General features: G+C 36.4%; 2 protein-coding genes across 3 annotated transcripts; both read left to right on the forward strand.

The window, feature by feature from the left end:
- Nucleotides 1-4,133: 4,133 nt before the first annotated feature.
- On the forward strand, nucleotides 4,134-7,681 carry LOC129568715 (probable cytochrome P450 4ac1). Its single transcript, XM_055446961.1, has 8 exons — nucleotides 4,134-4,427; nucleotides 4,497-4,606; nucleotides 4,685-4,857; nucleotides 4,931-5,040; nucleotides 5,099-5,204; nucleotides 5,280-5,770; nucleotides 7,201-7,374; nucleotides 7,455-7,681. Exons 1-8 carry the CDS (start codon nucleotides 4,265-4,267, stop codon nucleotides 7,619-7,621), a joined length of 1,494 nt encoding a protein of 497 aa, XP_055302936.1. The 5' UTR covers nucleotides 4,134-4,264; the 3' UTR covers nucleotides 7,622-7,681.
- Nucleotides 7,682-9,525: 1,844 nt separating this feature from the next.
- Nucleotides 9,526-20,324, forward strand: LOC129568714 (uncharacterized). 2 transcript variants are annotated; one of them, XM_055446959.1, is made up of 22 exons: nucleotides 9,526-10,829; nucleotides 10,917-11,153; nucleotides 11,257-11,334; nucleotides 11,409-11,585; nucleotides 11,745-11,996; nucleotides 12,154-12,258; nucleotides 13,896-14,174; nucleotides 14,244-14,324; nucleotides 14,564-14,638; nucleotides 15,296-15,463; nucleotides 15,533-15,655; nucleotides 17,399-17,644; nucleotides 17,813-17,962; nucleotides 18,038-18,196; nucleotides 18,255-18,430; nucleotides 18,520-18,721; nucleotides 18,781-18,921; nucleotides 19,050-19,195; nucleotides 19,275-19,400; nucleotides 19,484-19,591; nucleotides 19,689-19,770; nucleotides 19,915-20,324. In XM_055446959.1, the coding sequence occupies exons 1-22, from the start codon at nucleotides 10,587-10,589 to the stop codon at nucleotides 20,098-20,100; spliced, it is 3,540 nt and encodes a 1,179-aa protein (XP_055302934.1). In that variant the 5' UTR covers nucleotides 9,526-10,586; the 3' UTR covers nucleotides 20,101-20,324. The 2 variants fall into 2 exon arrangements, with proteins under 2 accessions (XP_055302934.1, XP_055302935.1); XM_055446960.1 differs by having other exon boundaries at nucleotides 9,540-10,829; nucleotides 13,917-14,174.
- The last annotated feature ends 625 nt before the right edge of the window (nucleotides 20,325-20,949 follow it).

Raw genomic sequence — 20,949 nt, forward strand, 5'->3', positions numbered from 1 at the left:
ATACGAAACATAAACAAATTGTCAAAAATGGAAAAAAACGACAAATGAACGATACCCAACCCGAAATGCGAAAACAAAACCAAAACCAAAAGAAAACGATATTCATTATAACATAATTTTATTTGTATACACACAAAAAATCACGCAAGCAAAAAACAAATCGATTCCATGATTTCTTATCTAACTTTTGATTTCGTGAAATCTATTGTTATTTAAGTAAAACTTTCTTCAATTGCACATTGCTATCGTGAACAAATGATGAAATGAGTTCTGAGTTTGTCTGCTTTAACAATAAAATAAATCGGGGAATTTGAAAAAATGATTTTTTCCTTTGATTTTGCCTTTATTTCATAAAATACATTCATTTATTTTACTTAAATAGTGCTTTCTTAAAGAGTATATCGTCACTGTAGTCGCTCTTTGGACTTTTATTATACTTTTGATTCCCGCGGATAGCCTCCAATACTTCTTCATTCTTTTTGACTGCGTGATAAAAATCAATGCATGATTGTGTGCAATTGTATTTTGTCAAAACTATTGCTTTCAACTTTGGTAGTCCCAGGTTGGATTTCGACTCGGTCCACATGTTTTTCACAAGCGAGAAACTGCGCTCAGCTAACAGATTATGAAATTTCAGGTGTACCGAAATCGATGTACTTGAGAATGTCCTAAGTTGAGCAGATCTTAAATAGTGAGCCATTTATATGAAACACCCGGTATACTAAACTGAACGGGTAATCTGGATTGTCCGCTAAAAAAATCTATGACAGCTTAAATTTTAAAGATTCAAATGTGTACCATTAGAAAGTTGGCTGCAAGATCTTTCGAACGATAGCCAAAATCCGAAAAATTTTGATCATCGCTTATGATATGATCCCTCAAACAAGAATTTCGCCAAAGCTGTATTTCACGTGTTTTCCGAACAAAAACACCATTTCCTGTGAAATTAGGGCAAGTTGAAAAATTCACTTTAGTCCGACCTATTTTTCGATCATGAAATGGTCTCAAATCGCATTATAACCACTTTTTATCGATTGTTCGTCGAAAATTGAGCGGATATGGCCTTTCGTGAGCCATTTTCAGCCAGTCGATATGTATTTTTGGCATCAATTTCTTCGTAGAATGCGACTCTCCTTACAAATTCAGTTAATCGATGAATCGCCGATGCCTTGAACTTCGCAATAGGGATTTTGCGGGATATATGGCAAATGCCATTTTGTTGGTATGGTCACCGGCTACAAACGCTCAGTCTTTGGTTAGAGGTTGTTGGGCGGATTTTTGAGAAATCGCGTTTGGCGTGAAATTTAAGGGGGTCGATTTGTCAGAAAAATCAATTGGATTGCCCGTTAAAAAAATCTATGACAACTTAAATTTTAAAGATTAAAATGTGTACCATCAGAAAGCTGGCTGCAAGACATTTCCAACGATAGCCAAAATCCGAAAAATAACATCGCAGAAATATTATTAGCGCTGTTATTTCTTTTCGGGGAATTTGGATTTTAGACCGGGAATGATGTTCATTTTCGGGGAAATTTCCCGAATAGCCTGTGAGGCTAAACATCATTTTTTGCGTACGTTTAGCCAGTGCCTTAAACTACATAAAATCTACAATTGAAATCGCCCTACCCGAAGTCATTTCGGCAAATCTACCAAGATTTGAATATTCATCTAAACAATTAGGTAAAGGTATCGTCATTAAATTGGAACACAACATTTTGTTTTATTTGGCCCTCATAGAAAGCTGTGAAAACTTAAATGAAGGTGCTAAGATTTTTTTAAAATGAATTTTCAATAAAATGAGCTACATACGTACATCCACGTCTAATTGTACAAGTCTTACTTGCACTCAAATCGAATATATTTGAAACAAGAAATATAAAAATTAGAATCGATATCCGATCCATTTATTTTGATTTTAAATCTTTTCAATGAAAACAGTGGTTTAACTCAGAGCTAGGGGCTTCACGCAACTTAAAATTCATCTAAAATTTCAATATTTCTCTCTTTTCTCTAAAATTCTCTGGGATTCACCAAAATCCGTATTATTTCGAAATATTTCAACATTTACCTTGAAAATTATGTTCTGGAAGTGGGTTTTGGTGGATCCCCATGATCGTTCAAAACTGCTCCCGGTTCTGGAAGTGGGGTTTTGGTGGATCTTCAGGATGGATCAGACTGGGTTTGACAATGCCCTGGTCCATCCTGAGGATCCACCAAAACCCACTTCCAGAATTTTTAGATTCAAAAAATTCTAATAAATTCGAGTTTATGAATAAAAGAAGCAATATCTATAGTTTACACATAAAATGGTTTTATTTCCAGCTATTTAGTAAAATCTTCGGCCTTCGAGTTTGCGTGAAACCCCTAGACTCAGAGGTTGGTTGCAGATAAATTTATTTATATCAATTTCAAATATCAAATAAATTTATCCGATATTTTTCATGAGGTGTGTTGTTCGGACGCATTTGCAGTACATAAACGAGACATCGGCTGTTGTATTGGCAGCCAGCTATTCATCGCAGGAATGAGATTTTTGTTTTGTTCATTTACCGATATTTGTGAACAAGTCTGCCACTGTGTCACTACATAGTATATAGTCCATTAGAAATGTGCAGAGACGAAAATGTTCGCCATTTAGTTTTATATTGCCAATACATTAGATTTGGAGATTTTTGTTTCGTTTATTTTTTGTCGTTTGTAAACAAATCTGCATATCTTTTTGCATGTCTCTACACATTTCTATGTCGAGTAACAATGCAAAAAGATTGCCACTCTACATAGAAATGTGTAGAGACATGCAAAAAGATATGCAGATTTGTTTACAAACAACAAAAAATAGGTGGCGATCAACTGAAACTGAACTAAGCTGTGTCTGATGGTCTAGATTTATACCCTAGAGTTGGAGGAAAATTTAACTTAATTTACAAATTCGCGAAGAAATGATTTACAATTGGATTTCCCTCCCTCACCCCCAAGAAAAAGTTCAAAACAAAATGATTAGATATGAAAGAAACATTTTAGCAATTTGTTGCATTGACAAAAGACACCGTCTATTAAGAACTCTCACTCTATTCAGTCGGGGAATGCCAACAGCAGATTTCACGAAGATTCAAACCATGACTTGATATAAAAATTGCATTCATATTTAAATTGAGCGCCCAAAAATTCAATTGGACATAAAAATTAATTTAGGTGGTTCAATCCATGCATAAGTTCTCATATAAAACAAAAAATTGTAAACCATTAAGTAATTCCAATTACACTTTGTAAGTGGCCTTAAAGGCTGTTAAATGTATAAACCCCAATTACCATTTTCAATAAAGAATAAAGAATAAAGTTGACAATTCAAATTCACTTCACCAATTTAGATCTATGACGTTCAGCTTCAGGCTATGCGAAAGTCATTTGTAAAGTGAAATTGGATTATATCAAAAACATAATTACTTGTAAGCAAAACCAAATGTTATTGAATTCAAAATTGTGCTTATTAATTTATCTCCAAAAATCCACTGTAGATTTTTCCACTCCTAGATACTATTCATACAATTCATCTTGAGCTTAAAGTTGATGCAAATCTTAGATTCATTCTTAATGAAGAAGATTTGTTAAATGAGTTAGCTAAACATGTGTTAAAGATACTTAAAAAAACGATTGGGCAATGAATTCACAGGTGTCAAACTCTCGATACACTCTCCATGTGGTCGTCCTCACAATAATTGTTTCCCAAAGTAGAATATTGGCCGACCGAATTTAAAGAATGCGAAAATTTATTCAAATGCGGATTTCTCACTAGAAAAGAGAAAAGTACACGGTTTAAAATAGAAATAGAATGATTGAGTCATGATAACTTTCAATTGGTGCTCAATAGACACAACACCAAAGTTCAAGTATTCGCAACTGATAAGATTGACTTACTTTTCATTCGACTAATTGTAGTTCTACACATATCGAGTTCATCAACAAAATGAGAAATAATTTGTGTTCGAAATATTTTTTTACTGAAATCAACCATCAAAAATCTTCTTCTGCAAACTGCAAAATGAGTTCGATAGCATTGAAATAGTGGTTTTACTAAACAACTTTTTATATTTCGCTCTGAAAACACGTACCCAACACAAAGTGCATTTCGTTACGTCATCAATCTCGTTGCATTTCGTGATATAAAATCGTAGTACGCGAAGAGTACTCGCGACAGTATATTTTCACACTTGGAACTAGTAAATTGTTTTGCATCGATTACGACGATCAGTTTTGTTAAAAAAAAATGTTTTACACTTTGGTGATGGTGTTGTGTTCAATTGTGGCACTTTTAGTGCTGTTGGATTTCTTGGTTAAAAATTTTACGACCTATAAAATTGCAAAATTATCACAAGGGCCACCAATGTATCCCATTATTGGTTCAACGCAATTTCTGTTCAGTTCTCAAGGTGAGGTTTTGTGTGTGACTTTTTAACTTGATGAATTTTATTGATTTGAATTTCGTGGTTTTGTGACAGAGAATACCTTCAAAATGGGAACAAGTTTATGTAGTAAATACCCAAGTGGGTTTATGTACTGGACTTTTGGAATTATGGTTTATCATATATATTCGGCCGATTCATTCGAGGTGATGATTTTTTCAATGATTGCATAGTGAATTATGTAAGAAATGCTATTGTGTTCTAATTTTCTTGCGTGAAAACAGAGAATCGTCACAAATCCGAAGCACATTGAAAAAAGTTTTACGTACAAATTTTTGCATCAATTGCTGGGCACTGGTCTGCTAACGAGCACCGCTGAGAAGTGGTTTGCACGTCGAAAACTTCTAACTCCCGCATTCCATTTCAATATATTGAACGGATTCCAATCAACGTTCAAGTAAAGTTTGAACCATTCCTGAGTAAATGTTTAAAATTTCTTTGTCGAATGAAAATTAACCGTGTTTTTGCAGTGAACAAACGGAAATCTTATTGCGTGAAATTCGAAAGAATGAAGTTAACAATCCAGAAGGCACCCATTTACAAAAACTAATCTCGAGGTTTACTCTGAATACAATTTGTGGTAAGTGGTCAAACTTTCCACCTTCGACATTCTTTAAAATATTTCTGAATTCACACAGAGTCCGCAATGGGAGTGAAGCTAACAAAAATCGATGAATTAGATGATTATCGCAGCAAAATCAATGCGATTGGAAAGTATCAAGTGGAAAGAATGACTGTGCCATGGTTTGATAATCTAATACTCTATTTGTGCATTTATTCCTACTTGCAACTAATCGAAATAATTCCCTTCTTTACTAGGTTTTTGATAGATTGGCTCTATAATTGGTTTGGAAATGGTTCGAAGGAAAACCAATTGACCGACCAAGCTCATGCATTCACTGGCGGTGTTATAGCGACAAAACGCAAGGCTTTCCTTGCAAACCAAAAACAACAGAATGCTACCGAAGGAGAAGAAAATGATAGCTACACAAAGAGAAGGCATGCAATGTTGGACACCCTACTAATGGCCGAACTGAATCAAAAGATTGACCGAGCAGGAATTCAAGAGGAAGTTGATACTTTCGTTTTTGAAGGTTTTGATACTACAATGACTGCCATCACATTTATTTTGCTTGCCATCGCAAATCACGAAGACGTACAACAGAAGCTGTATGAAGAAATTAAAGCGCACGAAGGCGAACCAAATTACAATAATCTAACGTACATGGATGCTGTTATCAAAGAGGCTCTCAGACTGTACCCGGCAGTGCCGTTTATTGGACGAATTCTAGGCGAAGATACGGTTATCGGTAAGTATTCTCTGATTACTGAAAAAATATAAATAAAATGACATTGCTTTGCTTATCAAAAATTTATTTATACTACTGTGTCCAAAAAGTAAGGTGACATTGCATTTATTTTGAAAATTCTTTATTTATTCTTCCAAATCAATTTCATCGCCTTCAAAGTAATCCCCTCCCGATACAATGCACTTATGCCAACGGATTTTCCAATCTTCGAAACAGTTGAAAAAGTCGACTTCAGGGATGGCCCTCAGCTCCGTCTTCGCTGCGGCTTCAATCTGCTCTATTGTCTCAAAACGGTGTCCCCGGAGCGGTCTTTTGAGCTTGTTGAACAGCCAGAAGTCGCACGGTGCCAAATCAGGTGAATACGGTGGTTGTGGAACGATATGAGTCGAGTTTTTGGCGAAATGTTCACGAAGAATGATCGCATTGTGAGACGATGCATTATCATGGTGCAAAAACCAAGAGTTGTCTTTCCACAATTCCGGCCTCTTTTGGCGGATAGCGTTACGCAAACGACGCATAACACTCAAATAATATTCCTTGTTGACTGTTTGACCCGGGGGAAGGAACTCATAATGCACAACACCCCGATAATCGAAGAAAACAGTCAACATGACCTTGATTTTTGAGCGACTTTGGCGCGGTTTTTTTGGTCTCGGCTCACCTTTGGCACGATATTCGCTCGATTGGTCGGTTGTTTCCGGGTCGTAAGCATAGATCCAAGTCTCGTCTCCAGTGATCATGCATTTCGTCTTGTCAATGTAGTCAGAAAGCATTGTTTCACACACGTCAACTCGACACCTTTTTTCCAAAAAATTCAATGATTTCGGTACCAGTCGAGATTTGACGCGTTTGAGGCCCAAAACATCCTTCAAAATGGTATTGACTGAGCCTTTCGATATGCCAATATCATCAGCAAGGTCTCTAATCGTTAATCGACGGTTTTCCAACACCAAATCTTTAATTTTTTGGACGTGAGCTTCGTCGGTTGAGGTTGATGGTCGCCCAGCACGCTCTTCGTCTTCGACACATTCACGGCCTGCTTGGAACTCACTATACCACTTGTAAACATTTTTTTTCGACATAGCCTCATCACCAAAGGCTTTCTGCACCATCCTCAACGAATCCGCAGCAGAAAATTGATTCCGCAAACAAAATTTAATGCAAATTCTTTGATCAACAAATTTCGACATCGCAAAAAACGAGAAATTCACTTTTAGCAGTCCACAAAACGAAGCGTATCTCAAACACTAATGAATATTTTGACGTGTAATTTGGCAGGGATGTCAAAGACAGTCCTACCAACCTAAAAATAAAAGGATTTTTTCAAATTCCCCAGCGCGCTAAATTTTAAATGCAATGTCACCTTACTTTTTGGACACAGTAGTATCAATGCCTTATCAACTGCGATTTTTTGGTGCAACATAATGCAGATAACGTCAAATTGCCAGCTAAAACAATCATTCACATAATCATCCATGTGCTGCATCGTGACCCAGCAAACTTTCCCGACCCAGAAAAATTCCAACCAAATCGCTTTTTGAATAACGAAGTACGACATCCATTTGCTTACGTTCCATTCAGCGCCGGCCAACGAAATTGCATAGGTGGGTAATTGTATCGGTATATAAATTTATGATATGATCTTTTTTCCTTTCGCCAATTCCATTTCGAAAATATATTTTAGGTCAAAAATTTGCCATGATGGAGCTTCGTACGGTGGTTGGAGAGATAGTCAAAAACTTTGAGTTGAAACCCATAACAAAGACTGAAGATGTGGTCATCATATCGGACTTGATTCTGAGAGCCAGAGACCCAATTCGTGTTAAATTTGTCGCCAGAAGCCAAAATTGATTTATTATTTAAATTCAAAATAAAATATTGTTACGCATCTAGTTGTTACATGTATAAAAATGTGCCCCGTGTTATTTTTTTTTATTCATGACATTCTCTCATTCTTGTCTTGTTAGCTTCTATTTAAAAAAAACTTAGAACATTTGAATAACCCGTTTTCACAAACAATTATTCCGATCTGTTAATTCGGGTTTAAGTAATGAACGTATTCATTAAAATCGCGAAGATAAGCGCGCATTCGCGTTTGATTACTGGTCTCAGTTGACTGCAATCCGATCGATTGGTTCACTGTACATTTCCGTGCCGTGATTGTGGACGATTTAGCTGTAGCAAGTAAAAGGCGATAAAGTTACCAGCCGACGGACCTTCCGTTGTGTATCGCGAAATTTCGAATAAACTGAAAAGTACGTCACCAATCGATGCAACAAATAATAAGAAGAAAACAACGACGACGACGGCCAGCCGAGATAGTGCGCGCAAAAGAGCGTGAGTACAGAGCGCGCTGAGCACACGAAGTGCAAATAAAAGACAAACGAACGAACGAGCGAGCGAAAGAAACAAGCAAGAGAATTAACGAGAATTCTTTTTTTCTCATTTTTTTTCTTTTCATTTTACTTTGAGTCCGGTTGATTTACGTACGTAAAAGCTCGATGCTGCTTAAGGTGCTGTTTTGATGCTTGAACGTTTCGCTGTTCGAGCAGCGGCTCGCTGCTTGTGTGTATAAACAAAATTTTATAATATTTTCAGCGCCGAACACAGATAATACAGTAAAACCTGTCAATATCGGAATCTGGGAATAGTGGAAATCGTGTCAATAGCGGAAACAAAATTTGGCTGTTGAGCTCTCCCATACAAACTGACCTGTTAATAACGGAAAACCGAAACTCCGAATAGTGGAAAAAAATTTCTCGACGAAATTTTTTTCGTCTTTTATTCATCTCTTTTTCATATAAAACTAATTTTTTCCTTTATCAAAACCACTGATCATCATAAAAATTGTGCAGTAAAATTTCCATTACATTCATATCAGTATTATTTTTAACTTTTGTCTGCCAAAATCATTGCTTATTTATTCAAGCAAACAAATTTTTGACGCTCCCAGTAAAAACATATTCACTAGATCAGTGCATTTACATTAAGTTTGGTAATCATTGTGTCGTTTCATGAAATGCAGAATTCATCGCTGCCAAATTGATAGTGTAAAAAATGAGTATCATTTACCTTCCCATTTTGAGTCATTTTTCTGGCTTCAGCGCTGATTAGGAGACTAAAATACATTTAAAATAAAATCATTGAGATCTTACCTCGGATTGATAAGCCTTAGTCACGTTCACAAATGAGTATCATTCAATGAAATTGTCAGTGAAGTTTTACGAAAGAAATTTACGAAAAACTTTACTTAGTTAAAATGTTACACAAAAATATCATTGATTAAATTCATTGAATAATAATTGTTCATTATTGATTTCTTCATGAAAAATGAATTTGGTCATTTTTCGGACGATTTCAGTAAAATTTCGGAAGATTTTCGGTAGAATTTCGGACAATTTTTGGGAGAATTTCGGACGATTTTTAGGAGAATTTCGGTAGTTTTTTGGATTTTTTCTTCATTTTTAGGACGTTTTTTGGGAAAAACGATTTTTGTATGTTTTCGGACGATTTTTGTGATATTTCGGAAGGTTTTTGTTTGACCCATAATTGAATACCAATAAAAATGTATGTTTTGTTTCTTTTTACCCTCAATAATGGAAAATCTTGTTTGAGTCGACTCAAAAACCTCTGAATAACGGATCCTGTGAATACTGGAATTCTTGTCAATAGTGGAAAAAAAATTCCCTCACGGGATTCCGTTATTGACAGGTTTTACTGTATATTATTATACATATATATTTGCGTTGAAGTGCGCGGGAGAGGGAGGGTATGAGCGTGCGTTTATTTGTTTTCGTTTTTTTCGGGTTCTGCTTTGCCATTCAAAGTGTATATTCACGATTATTGGCTGAGCATTGGGCTCGAAAGCGCGTTGCTTCAATGCATACAGCACACCAGTTGGGCTAGACGCGATTTTCTTTTCTGTGTTGTTTTCTTTTATTATTATTTCACTCGGTGTTCTGTTATTCTGAGTTCGATTCGAATGCGATTTATTATTCGTTGATGTTTTCATTCAGTTGCAATACAATCGCATCGATTCATTGGGTTTCACTGTTGTCATAAGTGTTTCAGACAACGATCCAAATTCTGCGCTCGAGAAAGTATTCAAACCACGTTTTTTTTGTGGGCAAACTAATTGAAAAAATCCAACGAGTTTTTCGATAAATGTTCGTTATACTTTCTGGCCAACGGCAATAAATGCAATATAATTCATTTGGTTGTTCGAAGCAGAAGCGAGTGTATTTGGTTTTGTAGGTTTCGGTGTAAGAATAAGTATTTTCGGACTGTGTAATCAAAGAGGCTTTGCAAAAAGTACCGATTTTCATAGTGCTGTGCAAAGTTATTCCAAGTTAGTTTGGTATTCTGGCCGTAAATTGTCGACAAATCAGCGTAGTTCACACAAAGACAATAGCAACAACAAGCAATATCGTAATAACTTCTAATTACACGCTGACAGTACAAAAGTTATTGTTATCACATTATTTGAATACGACGGAAAATAAATGGAAAAAAGGCTCGTTTCGTGATCGGTTCGTGCGCGAATAGCTTCAATTTCATTTGATTCGATTATAACCTTTTATCTAAAACGCTTTACGATCCATATCGTTGGCCTCTATTAAAATTTGGATGAAGCCAACATTTGCGTTGCTTATACACTTTCATATTTTGTGTCGGTGTTCCGTCGTTTGCGTGCTATGCGATAAAGATTGATAAGCGATAATCAGTTGTGCGTTTGCGTCATGAAAAAACAACAGTTCCGATCATCAGTTTTTTAGCAGTTGAAAGCAACGAAGAACACGAATAGAAGCACACCGCGATGAATCGAAGTAAAAACAGTGAACAAGTGACGACCACCACATCGTCGCAGCAACAGCAGCAGCAGCAACAACAACGAAGCGATTTCAACGTCATCAAATCGCTCAAAGAATTCAATCGATCACAAATAAACAAAATATTGTCTATTGACAACGATACAGCATTGGATCATGACGTTGGTGGAACGACGCACGAAAGCGATGATGTGCCGCAACTGACCGAACCAGCTGGCGTTGCGAAAACGGTAGTGTGTAGTGGCATGCGATTAAGTGTCTGTGTATGTGTTTAGTTCGTATTTTTTTCTAAATCGTCCATTGTTTTGTGTTTGTAGTTGAAAAAGTTTCCAATTTACTATGAATGGGTGCAAACGCTAATGGATTACAATGAAGAGCTCATGGAAATTATCGACAAAATAAATTTAAATTCAGAAACAAAGGCAACGCATGATAATTACGATTCGATGAAGTTAATTGATTTTGACGTCAATAAATACGAACCGGCTCAACAGACCGCAACATTGGCTCCATCCTCCTCACCCATCGAAAACGAAGAGATTTCGGAACAAAACGTACGTCTTAACTCACACAGTGTCACATATGTATATAACATCATATTGACAGTACCAGTTTACATTCTAATTCAATTCACGGAAATTTAAACCTTGTTTATAGCAAAAACTAATCGCCGAGAATGCCGATCTGAAGCGACAAATCACACATTTAGAGCTACAAAAAGAAGGACTTGAAGAGGTAAATATACAAATCATCAACGATTGTACTCTCACAATGATTGGTTTCGATTTCTTCTTTTTTTCGACTGTTAGGCGGCACTCGAAGCACGTGTTCTCGTTTTTGAGGTGGCCGAACGGCACGACACGATTGTGAAATTGAAAAATGAAATTAACGACATGGAACAACAGCTCAAGCAGAAAGATACCCACATTCAATTTAAAGACGAAATCATCAAAGAACTGCGACAACAACGACGAGGCTATTCAAGGGTTAATCTCTTTATTATGTCGCAATTTCATGGATATACTTTTGAATTTATCACATTATTTGTTGGCATTGTTTTCACATTTATTTTTCATGGTCTCGCCAATTTTTCAATCATTTACGATGCTTTGATTTTTTATGGGTTTCACTCTATTGATTTCTAGTGTCCGCACAACTTGGGAAAGACGAAACTCGATTCAATTGACAAAGTAGTCGATTTGATTCGAACGGTGTCTCGCGACATAAGCCCCGAATCATCGAAATACTGCGACTGTTACAACGAATTCTACCAAGAAAAAGAAAACCAAACCGACGATGCGATGTGCCAATCGTTTGAAATGAGTCATGAGTACGCTAGAAAAATTGAATCGCAACAGGCGGAAATTGAGCTATTGAACGCTGAGCTTGATAAAAAGGTGGGTCGTTGTGACAATGGCCGGTGCCCATAATTACTACATTTTATTTTCTCATCGATTTTGCGTTTCTAAAGCGAATTATCGCAGAGGAGAAAGTACCAGTGTTTCTAAACCAAAAAAATTAAATTGATTTTTACGATTATTTGCATGCCGACAGGAATCAAGTTACGACAAAATATCCAAGGCCTATGCATCTCTACAACAACAGCTGGAATCAGTGAAGTCAATAAACGCTAAATCGAACAACGGTAGTGATTTTCAGGTATATGTAACACCGGCATAACGGCCGGAGATGTCGAATGAAATGAAGCTCATCTCAATTTACCAATTAGTGTGCAGTTTGTTCCGTTGTCAGAAAATGAAATGTGTTGCAATCGATTTGTTGAATTCATTCTAATTGCACGTTAGTGTCCAATGAAACATTTTCATTTGGCCAGATATGGCACGAACAACACTTTTGATTGTGTTATAATTAAGTGCAATAAATCAATCAGACCGCCATGTGGTTCTGGGCGATTTCCATACAAAATTGGTGCAGTACATCTCGGAATTCCACAAAAAGGCTGGGAAAATGAGAGCAAGCGGCAAATGTACGACGAAAATAGATGGATAAAAATGTGCCTTTCGACAGAATCATAGCGTTTACTTTTCAATATGCCACTCGTCAATGTGATTCTCTCACACGCACACGCACATTTCATTTTTCAAAATGATTCGGAATGCAGTTTAGTGTGTCATTTCAGTATATTTTCATTTCTCAGCCGTTCTCGAGTCATGTTTTGCTCGTTTTACCGTGAATTATGCTCGGCACTGAACAGTGTCTATTTATTATAATGAACATCAAATTACGAGTGGCACAAACGAGCCCAAACAAACATCATAGACTCATCTAAAAATGATCGCCTTTTCTTGGCATATTCATTTCGAAAATATGCTTTGAGGTTTTTAAGCAATCTCACTCTCACTCTCTCCTCCACTGTCGGCCTGCAGTCGAAATGTGTTGAAATACAAAATAGTGCCGTTTGTTTTGGTTGCATATTTGAATAACTGCCTCCAAAAATAAATACCGTCAAAACGGTGAAATGAAACGAATTCTTCATTTGCCCCTCAAAAAGAGGTTACTCCACAAATAAATTTCATTTGCAATCATAATATTTTGCTCGATCCATTACAACCAATAGAAATTTTCACGGAAATCACAAGTGCTTACACGCGAAAAGTCGATTAACTCAAGTGTTCTTCTTAATGCCGAAACAAATTCCTTTCATGTTTGTGATCACGTAATTTGGAAAATGAAAAAGAAACATCATATACGATGGGAATAGCAAATGATTGACTCATCGCAGGAATAGCCAACGATAGATGATGTGAAGAGCGAATGATTGGGCGCCTTTCGATGAACTGCAATCTTGTACCAGAAAAAAAAACACACATTCATTTCAGAACACACCGAACGGTCGAAATCCAAATGAAACAAAAAAGAACCATACTGAAGTTGACTAAAAATATACGGCATTTTCCCATTCGCACCAGAAACGCGACTAAATGCGGTTAGTTTATATTTGGATTGCGACCGATTCGGATGCGTTTACGCTTTGCTCCGAATTGTTGTGCGTGAATTATTCTCATTTTGGTTTTAATGCCATGGGGATAGAGAGTGAGAGAGAACAAAAACAAACACCGGTCGTAGAGTAACAACTGCAATTACTGCAGAAGGAAGTGCTTAAACGATGTGTGTTTACTTAAAAAAAACGCCACGCACACGGAAAACAATATCTTGTGAAAATAAACACGCACCTAATTAGTAAATAAGAGCAAATTCAAAGTTCAAAAAAAAAAAGAAAGAAAATAGTCAAAAGTCAATTGTGAAACGAATATATACATATATGAGTAAAGCAGATTAACATGGGTTACACACAGGTCGGAAAAACAGTTAAATCAACGGCGGAAAGTGCTTCAGTGGAAGATTTTTCAACGGCCATCGCTGATAAAACACATTTAGCCAATCTGATCACAACACTCAAATCGGAATTGGCCTCAGCAAATGCTCTGCTGAAAATTAAAGAAAAGGACTACCACGAAGCCAAGGATCAACTGAAACAGTCCAAAGGAGATCTAAGTGATGCAAATAAACGAGTGTCTATGTTTGAAAAACAGTGCGAAAATTATCGACAAACCGTGAGATTTTCTATAACGATTGATAAACTGTGAAATTTTACTGAAAAAATACCGTTTTTTTGCCTCTAGATCGAACATTTGGAAGATCATCTGAAAACACATTCCGACACCATCAAGCGACTCGAAGAACATCAAGACATTCTCAAAACGGTGAGTGATTATATGAAAAGTGGATTGAAATTGAAACATTTTCAGCAAATTTCGTTCTTAATTAATGCTGATAACGTATTTGAAATCGAAAGCAATTTTATATCAATTTAAAATATTCGCTTTGATTCCCCTCGCTAAACCACGTGTAATTGAGCAATTTGTTTCGGTAGCAGCAAACTTATACCAATTACATGGGACTCGTGCATTGATTGAAAGTGAGTTCATTTTTCTTTCTGCAGCAAGTCGCTGAATCTCAGGAAAAGCAGCAAAATATCCAAAAATTGATGGAAGAAAATCGAAAGCTAGACTCAAACGTATGTTAACATCCCCCCGAATTCCGAACTATTCTACCTTCCTCCTTCTCCTTCTATGAAATGCATGCTGTTACTTAATAACCCACTTCTGTTTGTTGGTCTTAATAATCCATTTCACTAAGCGATTGTTTTGCTTTAAATGCACTTTCTTAATACATTAAAAAAAATAAACATTGCTCACAGTTTAAGCACCAATTAACAACGATTGCGTTTTTGCGCACGGCACTGGAAGATCACCTGCGAGCCAATACGAAGCAACTGAATGGATCGACAAAAAGTATTCGCGCTAGAGTCACTGCACAATCAAGTAATAGTCAAACAACGAACAATGTCCAAGCTACGGCGGCAACAGGCTCCAATTCAGCTTCATCGAGTCGTGGTCCGAAATGGACTTGGTTTAAATAATTACTTTGTGATTTTTGTTTTGCATGCAAAATTTGAAAGAAAAAAACGAATTTTTTGATTGTTATTAATAAAGACATGTTTCCTACAATAAAAGACAAGCAACGGAATTTTTCTAACAATAATTAAAATTAATCGTGAGAGAATAACAGCGTTTGAATTAACCTCAATTTACCTAGATGCCAATTTTGTGTGAGTCTGATTGCGCACTGGAGATAAGTTGCAGTAATTGCAATAATTGGCACCACTTTTCAGACAAATTTCCTCAATGTACATTCATCATCGCCACCGGCCACCGCATCAACTTGCAGCAACAACGTCAGTAGCTCCGCTTCGAACTGCTCATGTCATCGGTACCCGAGAGAAACGAGAGAAACCTCCGCAGATATCATAAGCGAAAATTTACAAACATCATTTCAAGAAGTACATGTCACTTTTGTTTTGTTTAATTTCGGATTTTGTCAAATCAATTTTTCGATTTACAAATTGTAGAACCTGAAACTGAATAAGGTGATAACGTTGCTTCGCGACGAAATTTTGTCGCTGCGTGAAAGAATTATTGATGTCGAAACCGATTACGTCACATTGAATGATTCGTATCGACACTTTATAACGGTACGTATACATTGATTGGAAAGTAATTAACGGTGAAAAAAATTGAAAGAAATGCACGTTGAAATTGCAAATAAGTAACGCCAACGAACTTGGAATGGACAGAATGGAAATATTGAATCGTTATTGGTGTCACTAAGAGCGCATTTTATTCGAAGCGCATAAAAACAATTGAATGCCACTATTCACGTCTTCGTCGATATTTTTACATCTTCAGTACACCGCATTGTATACACAATTTCAAAGTGGAACGACTTCGATTTCTTTTATGATTTGATTCAAACAGCGATTGCAATGTGTGAATGACACTAGATTTGCCAGGCGAATGAAATAAATTTCCGTTTTTATGATGCTTTGGCACGTCACAACAAATGGCTGGCATGTAATAATCATTCGACGATTGCTAAAATGTTCAGCACCAATGAAGCCCGAATCAATCAGGTTTATCGGTCGATTTTGTTGTTGCATGCGAATATCAGAATTGACAGTAGAAACAACCGAAAACCGACACACACTCACAGAATGTATTTGTTGGTTGCTCTGGAGTCGAGCACACGCTAAATATTTGAAATATTTCTATCCAATTTGAAATTGACCTGATTTCGTGGCTTCAGTACAGCGCATCGAGAGCACTTTGTGGCATTTCTTTTTCAAAATAAGCGAGTGTATACAAATAAAATTGGAACAATATACAAGTTTGAGGGTAATTGAAAACTTTCGATTGATTAATAAATAATGGAAGAATTGACGGCAAACTAGAAGGACAAATTGCATGCAACCCACAACAAACGAACAAAAAAACCTCCAACATTCATACACATATTAACTTCGTTGAATTCTCGATAAATAAATAAAATGAATAAAAACGTTCGCCAAATTGATGCGTGCTATTGCATTTGTCTGAATATTTTGCAATCATCCATTTCAATCACGCCGCGCCATTTATTGCACATAATCGAGACTCAGTTATGTGTGTGTGTGCACGTCTGGACGAGTCAATAATTCATATTTCTCTTTATTTATGGAAACAAATAAATTTGATCAAAATTCGAAATGGAATTGCATTTTCAAAAGGGTTGATTTTTTTTTTGGTTCGCGTTGCGTTGCTGTGTGTCTTCCGATTGCTATCGTCTGATTTGTTCGGAATGAAAACAAACTCGATTTGCCCGCATGCGGCCGTGTAGTGAGACATGCAACAAATCGTCTACCAATATGAAAATTCGCCTGGCATTCACGCCATCGATATCAAATCGCTTGATTGTCAAACCATCACTTTGTTTATGCAAAAAATTGTTTGGGCCAAATAGTAAACAGTTCACTATTGAATCGATCAGAAGTATTTGTGGAAAAATTGTCTCTGTTTCGGCGAATAAAATATAAATTTGTATAAATCCAAAATGGCAAAATGACGGAATTTCAAGTTGAAAAAGTTAAAAACTACTTAAATATTTAGTGCATTCTTGTGAAGGGGATAAACAGTGGAAATTTTCCGACGGAAAGGATAAAAAGTGTCACCAGAAATTGAATGATAGCATATATACGAACCCGACACGAAGTTGTTCATTTGCTAAACCAATTTGTCATTTCGAAACCAGTGTCATCCGAAAAATTTATAAATGCAATTTATTAGCGAATAATCAGCGTTTCGAATCTTTGATCCACCATGACTGGTGCACTTATTACTATTGTTCAGCTCATGCAAAATGAATTCATTTCGTTTATTCTTTTTTCGTCGCTGAAATTTAGATAACATTTCAATATGAAAATGATTTACTGGAAGAGTTGGCATTCAAGTCATACGATTATGACGAAGATTCGTTGTCAAATGGCACGACAAACGTCGTGCAACCGCCAGTTGTGAATGGCATTCAGGAGAAATTGAATCGCATGGAAAACGATTATGCGAAACGAATGAAAATTCAAGAAATCTGCTACAAAAAGAAATTGAGTGAATTGCAAAGGAATATTATGGATTTAAATCGACGAATGGAGGTGAGTATGGGTTTAATCGCTTTTATTCAAATCAAATTTTTCATTTTTCCTTCTTTGAATTAATTCAATGGAGTTCAATCCATTCTGATTTTTTTTTAAATTTCAAACCAGTCTTAATTCAATTTTTCATTGCTTTATTGTTTATTTGCCGCCATAAAAATGATGAAGGCGCCAGACGCAGAAGCCAATAAGTCTGAAGGGGAAGAAACACCTCGGTCTACGTTAAAAGAGCTCGTCGCACAAATACATCACCTGCAACAAGAAGTTAGAGAAAAAGAGATGCTAATCAAACGTAATGAAATCAGCATGAACTTTAAGGTGTTTAATCTAGATTTTATTGACTTGTGAATTTTGCATTTATATTGTTGATTACCAATATTTCTTTCAACGTAGAATGACAGTCTAAATCAGAAAGTTGTGCGATTAGAAAAACTGGTCGAACAGGAAAAGCTACTGAATACGAATTTAACAGCTGAGGTCGATGTGTGTCGAAAAGAGTCAAGGCGATTGAAAGAGTCATCATTATCAACAAGTAATGACCAACTGAAACAGGTAATTACATACGGTTTTGGAATGAATTTCAGCTTTTTCACAAATATATTGGATTCAGCTAAATGATCTGAAACGCCAAAACGGGGAACACGTAGTACGGTTCGCAAAGCAACATGACGAAATTCAACGGTTAAACGCAAAGCTGAAAGATGCGACCTTGATCAATACGCAACTAAATGACGAACTCAATGAAAAGACTGAACAAATCTGCCAGCTTCACGGTGAAAACTCGAGGTAATTACCGACTTTCGCTTTGGTCAAGTGTTTGATTTTAGTTTTGAAGCATAAACAAGGTTGATATGACCTTGAAACATTTCCAACAGAATGTCAATTGAAATGACCAAATTGGTTTCGGAAATCAAAAACGACCAAGAGACAGCTAGCCATATGTCACTGCAGTTGGCAACGGAACGCAAAACGACAGATTCTACGTCAAAATCACTAGTCAAATGCGAAGAACAACTGAAGATGTTTACAGACAAGAGCCAACAATTGAGTCGGGAAAATAATACACTGACGGATAATGTATGAACCATAGATCATATTCAAACGTTTTTGTTCATTTATCGAAATGAATGTTCCAGGTTGTTGAGCTCAAGGAGCACTTGACAGAATCGCAAAGACGCGAAGACGTTTTATCTCAGGAAATCAAATCACTAACCGATCTCCTCAAAGATGCACAACATAATCTTAAGATCTCCAATGAAAGTGTTCATCGTCTTTCGGTAGGTTCGGATGAAAATAAATGTTTCATCACCAAAAATCCATTAACGAACGTTTTGTTGAATTAAAATCCAATCGAAAACATTCACATTCCAAATCAAATCACCATATCAATTCGACTCATCATCAGATATATCAGCATAAGTTTGTCGATTTGAAAAAAGCGCACGACCAACTGTTGGAAGAAATCGCCGAAAAGGCTGCAAATATAAAATCGACCGAAGTAAACTTGACAAAACTACAAAATTCATACGATCTGTTGCTTTCGGATTTTAAGTAAGTTTTAGATGAAATCAGAAGATAGAGATGAAAAATAAACATTATTACTGTTGTTGTTTATTTAATTCGCTTTCAGCGATCTGAAGGAAATCAAAGGGAAGGCAGAGCATACACTAAAAACGGCTAATGAATGGCAACATGAACAACAAAGGCGTGAAGAATTGATAAATAAAAAAATCGCAATGCAATCGGAACACATCAGGTGCAGATGCCAAAGTGAAACTTTAACGGCAATTTTAAGATTTTTCATTGTTTGCATTTGCATTAATGTGATTTTGTATTTAGTACTTTGTTAGACGATCGAAATGCACTTATTGCAAAAAATCATGAGATGCTTCGAGATATATTCATTCTGAAAGAAAAATTGCAAGACTTCAATTGCTATTTGCCCAAGTGAGTTCAATGATGAACGGATTTTTTGTCGATTTTTTCGTATGAATATTTTCATAAACAGCAACATTGTCAACATTTACTTTAATATTTACCGTAGCGCTCAGTTCACAGATGTAACGAGCAGCTTTTCCCTCAGTCGACCAATTCTTCGTTTTCGCAGTGATCCCCAAATTAACGATGTAAGTCAAATAGATAAGTTTTTTTATATTCCAAGCACTGAAGGTGATGTATTATGTAAAACTGGTGCAAAGTCTTGAGAAAAGCAAATAAATCACACAAAACAAATGGCATGTGTTACATATAACAATTGACACCTATTGCAGTTTGAGGATTACCAACAGCGGCTAGATTACAGTGTTAAACGAATGACAACAAATCTGCAGAGAACTAGAGCGTTTTGGGAGAATGGAATCAGTGATGCAATTCAGAATAGGCCCAAACCAGTTGACACAATGATTGACGATGACAGCATAACCGAGTCACCTCGAGTCGACGATACATTGCTATAGATTTAATGCGCCAAATTTTGTTTAGTTACAGTTGAGAGAATTGCAATAATGAAAAAAAATTGAAAAAAAATTGAAAATATGATGTTTCTGGATTTTTATTTCATTTTTTAAGCTGCCTATTGGATTTGAATATGCAAACAAGTGAATTTATATAAGTTCAAACAAATTGTGAAATGATCGATGCCTTATAAAAATAGTGATAATCACATACGGAGAAACTTGAATTTACATGATTATTATTGCCCAAATTCAGAGTTTAAAACCCCAACACTTGAGTGCACATTTGTGATGCAACAATGAAGCCTATCAAATCAGGTAAAATGTACGAGACAACAAAATTTGTGTGTCCAGTGGACACTGTCACGTCAAAATGAAACCTTCTCAACTTTCATGTGTTCGTTTTGCAATCGAGCGTACTTCAAATATTGCAATGACAAACAAACGAAGAAAAAAAAACCTGCATTCTCTTATGAACTGATTCATTCGAGCGCATTGTGCATTGTATGATTGCATGGAGTGTACTATTTGCTGTCAAAATAAAATGAAACACAGTGATTAAAGGCGTTGTTAATAACCGGGCCCTTTCCGAGTGATATAATAATATTGTACGTCGTCGTCGTCGTCGTCGTCGTCGTCGCCACCGTCGCCACCGTCGCCACCGTCGCCGCCGCCGTCGCAATTGTTTGTACACACATGGAGTAGTGCTCATAGTATTCGACGCCCGCAAACCAATCAATGAGGTATTGCTTACCATTCCATAGTTTTGTTTTGGACCTCGTTCGAGCCGATCAAACGCATGCACGCTTTGTTCGCGCGCACGCGCTCGTCTTTCGTATTTCTATGTAAATT

This window comes from Sitodiplosis mosellana, unplaced genomic scaffold (genome assembly GCF_009176505.1).
Source record: "Sitodiplosis mosellana isolate CC-2019 unplaced genomic scaffold, AAFC_SMos_1.0 Smas_scaffold_21, whole genome shotgun sequence".
In the NCBI taxonomy this organism is placed as follows: domain Eukaryota; kingdom Metazoa; phylum Arthropoda; class Insecta; order Diptera; family Cecidomyiidae; genus Sitodiplosis; species Sitodiplosis mosellana.

Bases quoted from the DNA above. Each gene is read 5' to 3' on its own strand.
- LOC129568714 (XM_055446959.1), top strand. From the start codon at position 10,587: ATGAATCGAAGTAAAAACAGTGAACAAGTGACGACCACCACATCGTCG. The intron at 18,197-18,254 runs GTAATTACATAC...TATTGGATTCAG, and splicing joins GTAATGACCAACTGAAACAG to CTAAATGATCTGAAACGCCA. The intron at 18,922-19,049 runs GTAGGTTCGGAT...ACTCATCATCAG, and splicing joins AAAGTGTTCATCGTCTTTCG to ATATATCAGCATAAGTTTGT.
- LOC129568715 (XM_055446961.1), top strand. From the start codon at position 4,265: ATGTTTTACACTTTGGTGATGGTGTTGTGTTCAATTGTGGCACTTTTA. The intron at 4,607-4,684 runs GTGATGATTTTT...GCGTGAAAACAG, and splicing joins ATTCGGCCGATTCATTCGAG to AGAATCGTCACAAATCCGAA. The intron at 5,041-5,098 runs GTAAGTGGTCAA...GAATTCACACAG, and splicing joins TACTCTGAATACAATTTGTG to AGTCCGCAATGGGAGTGAAG.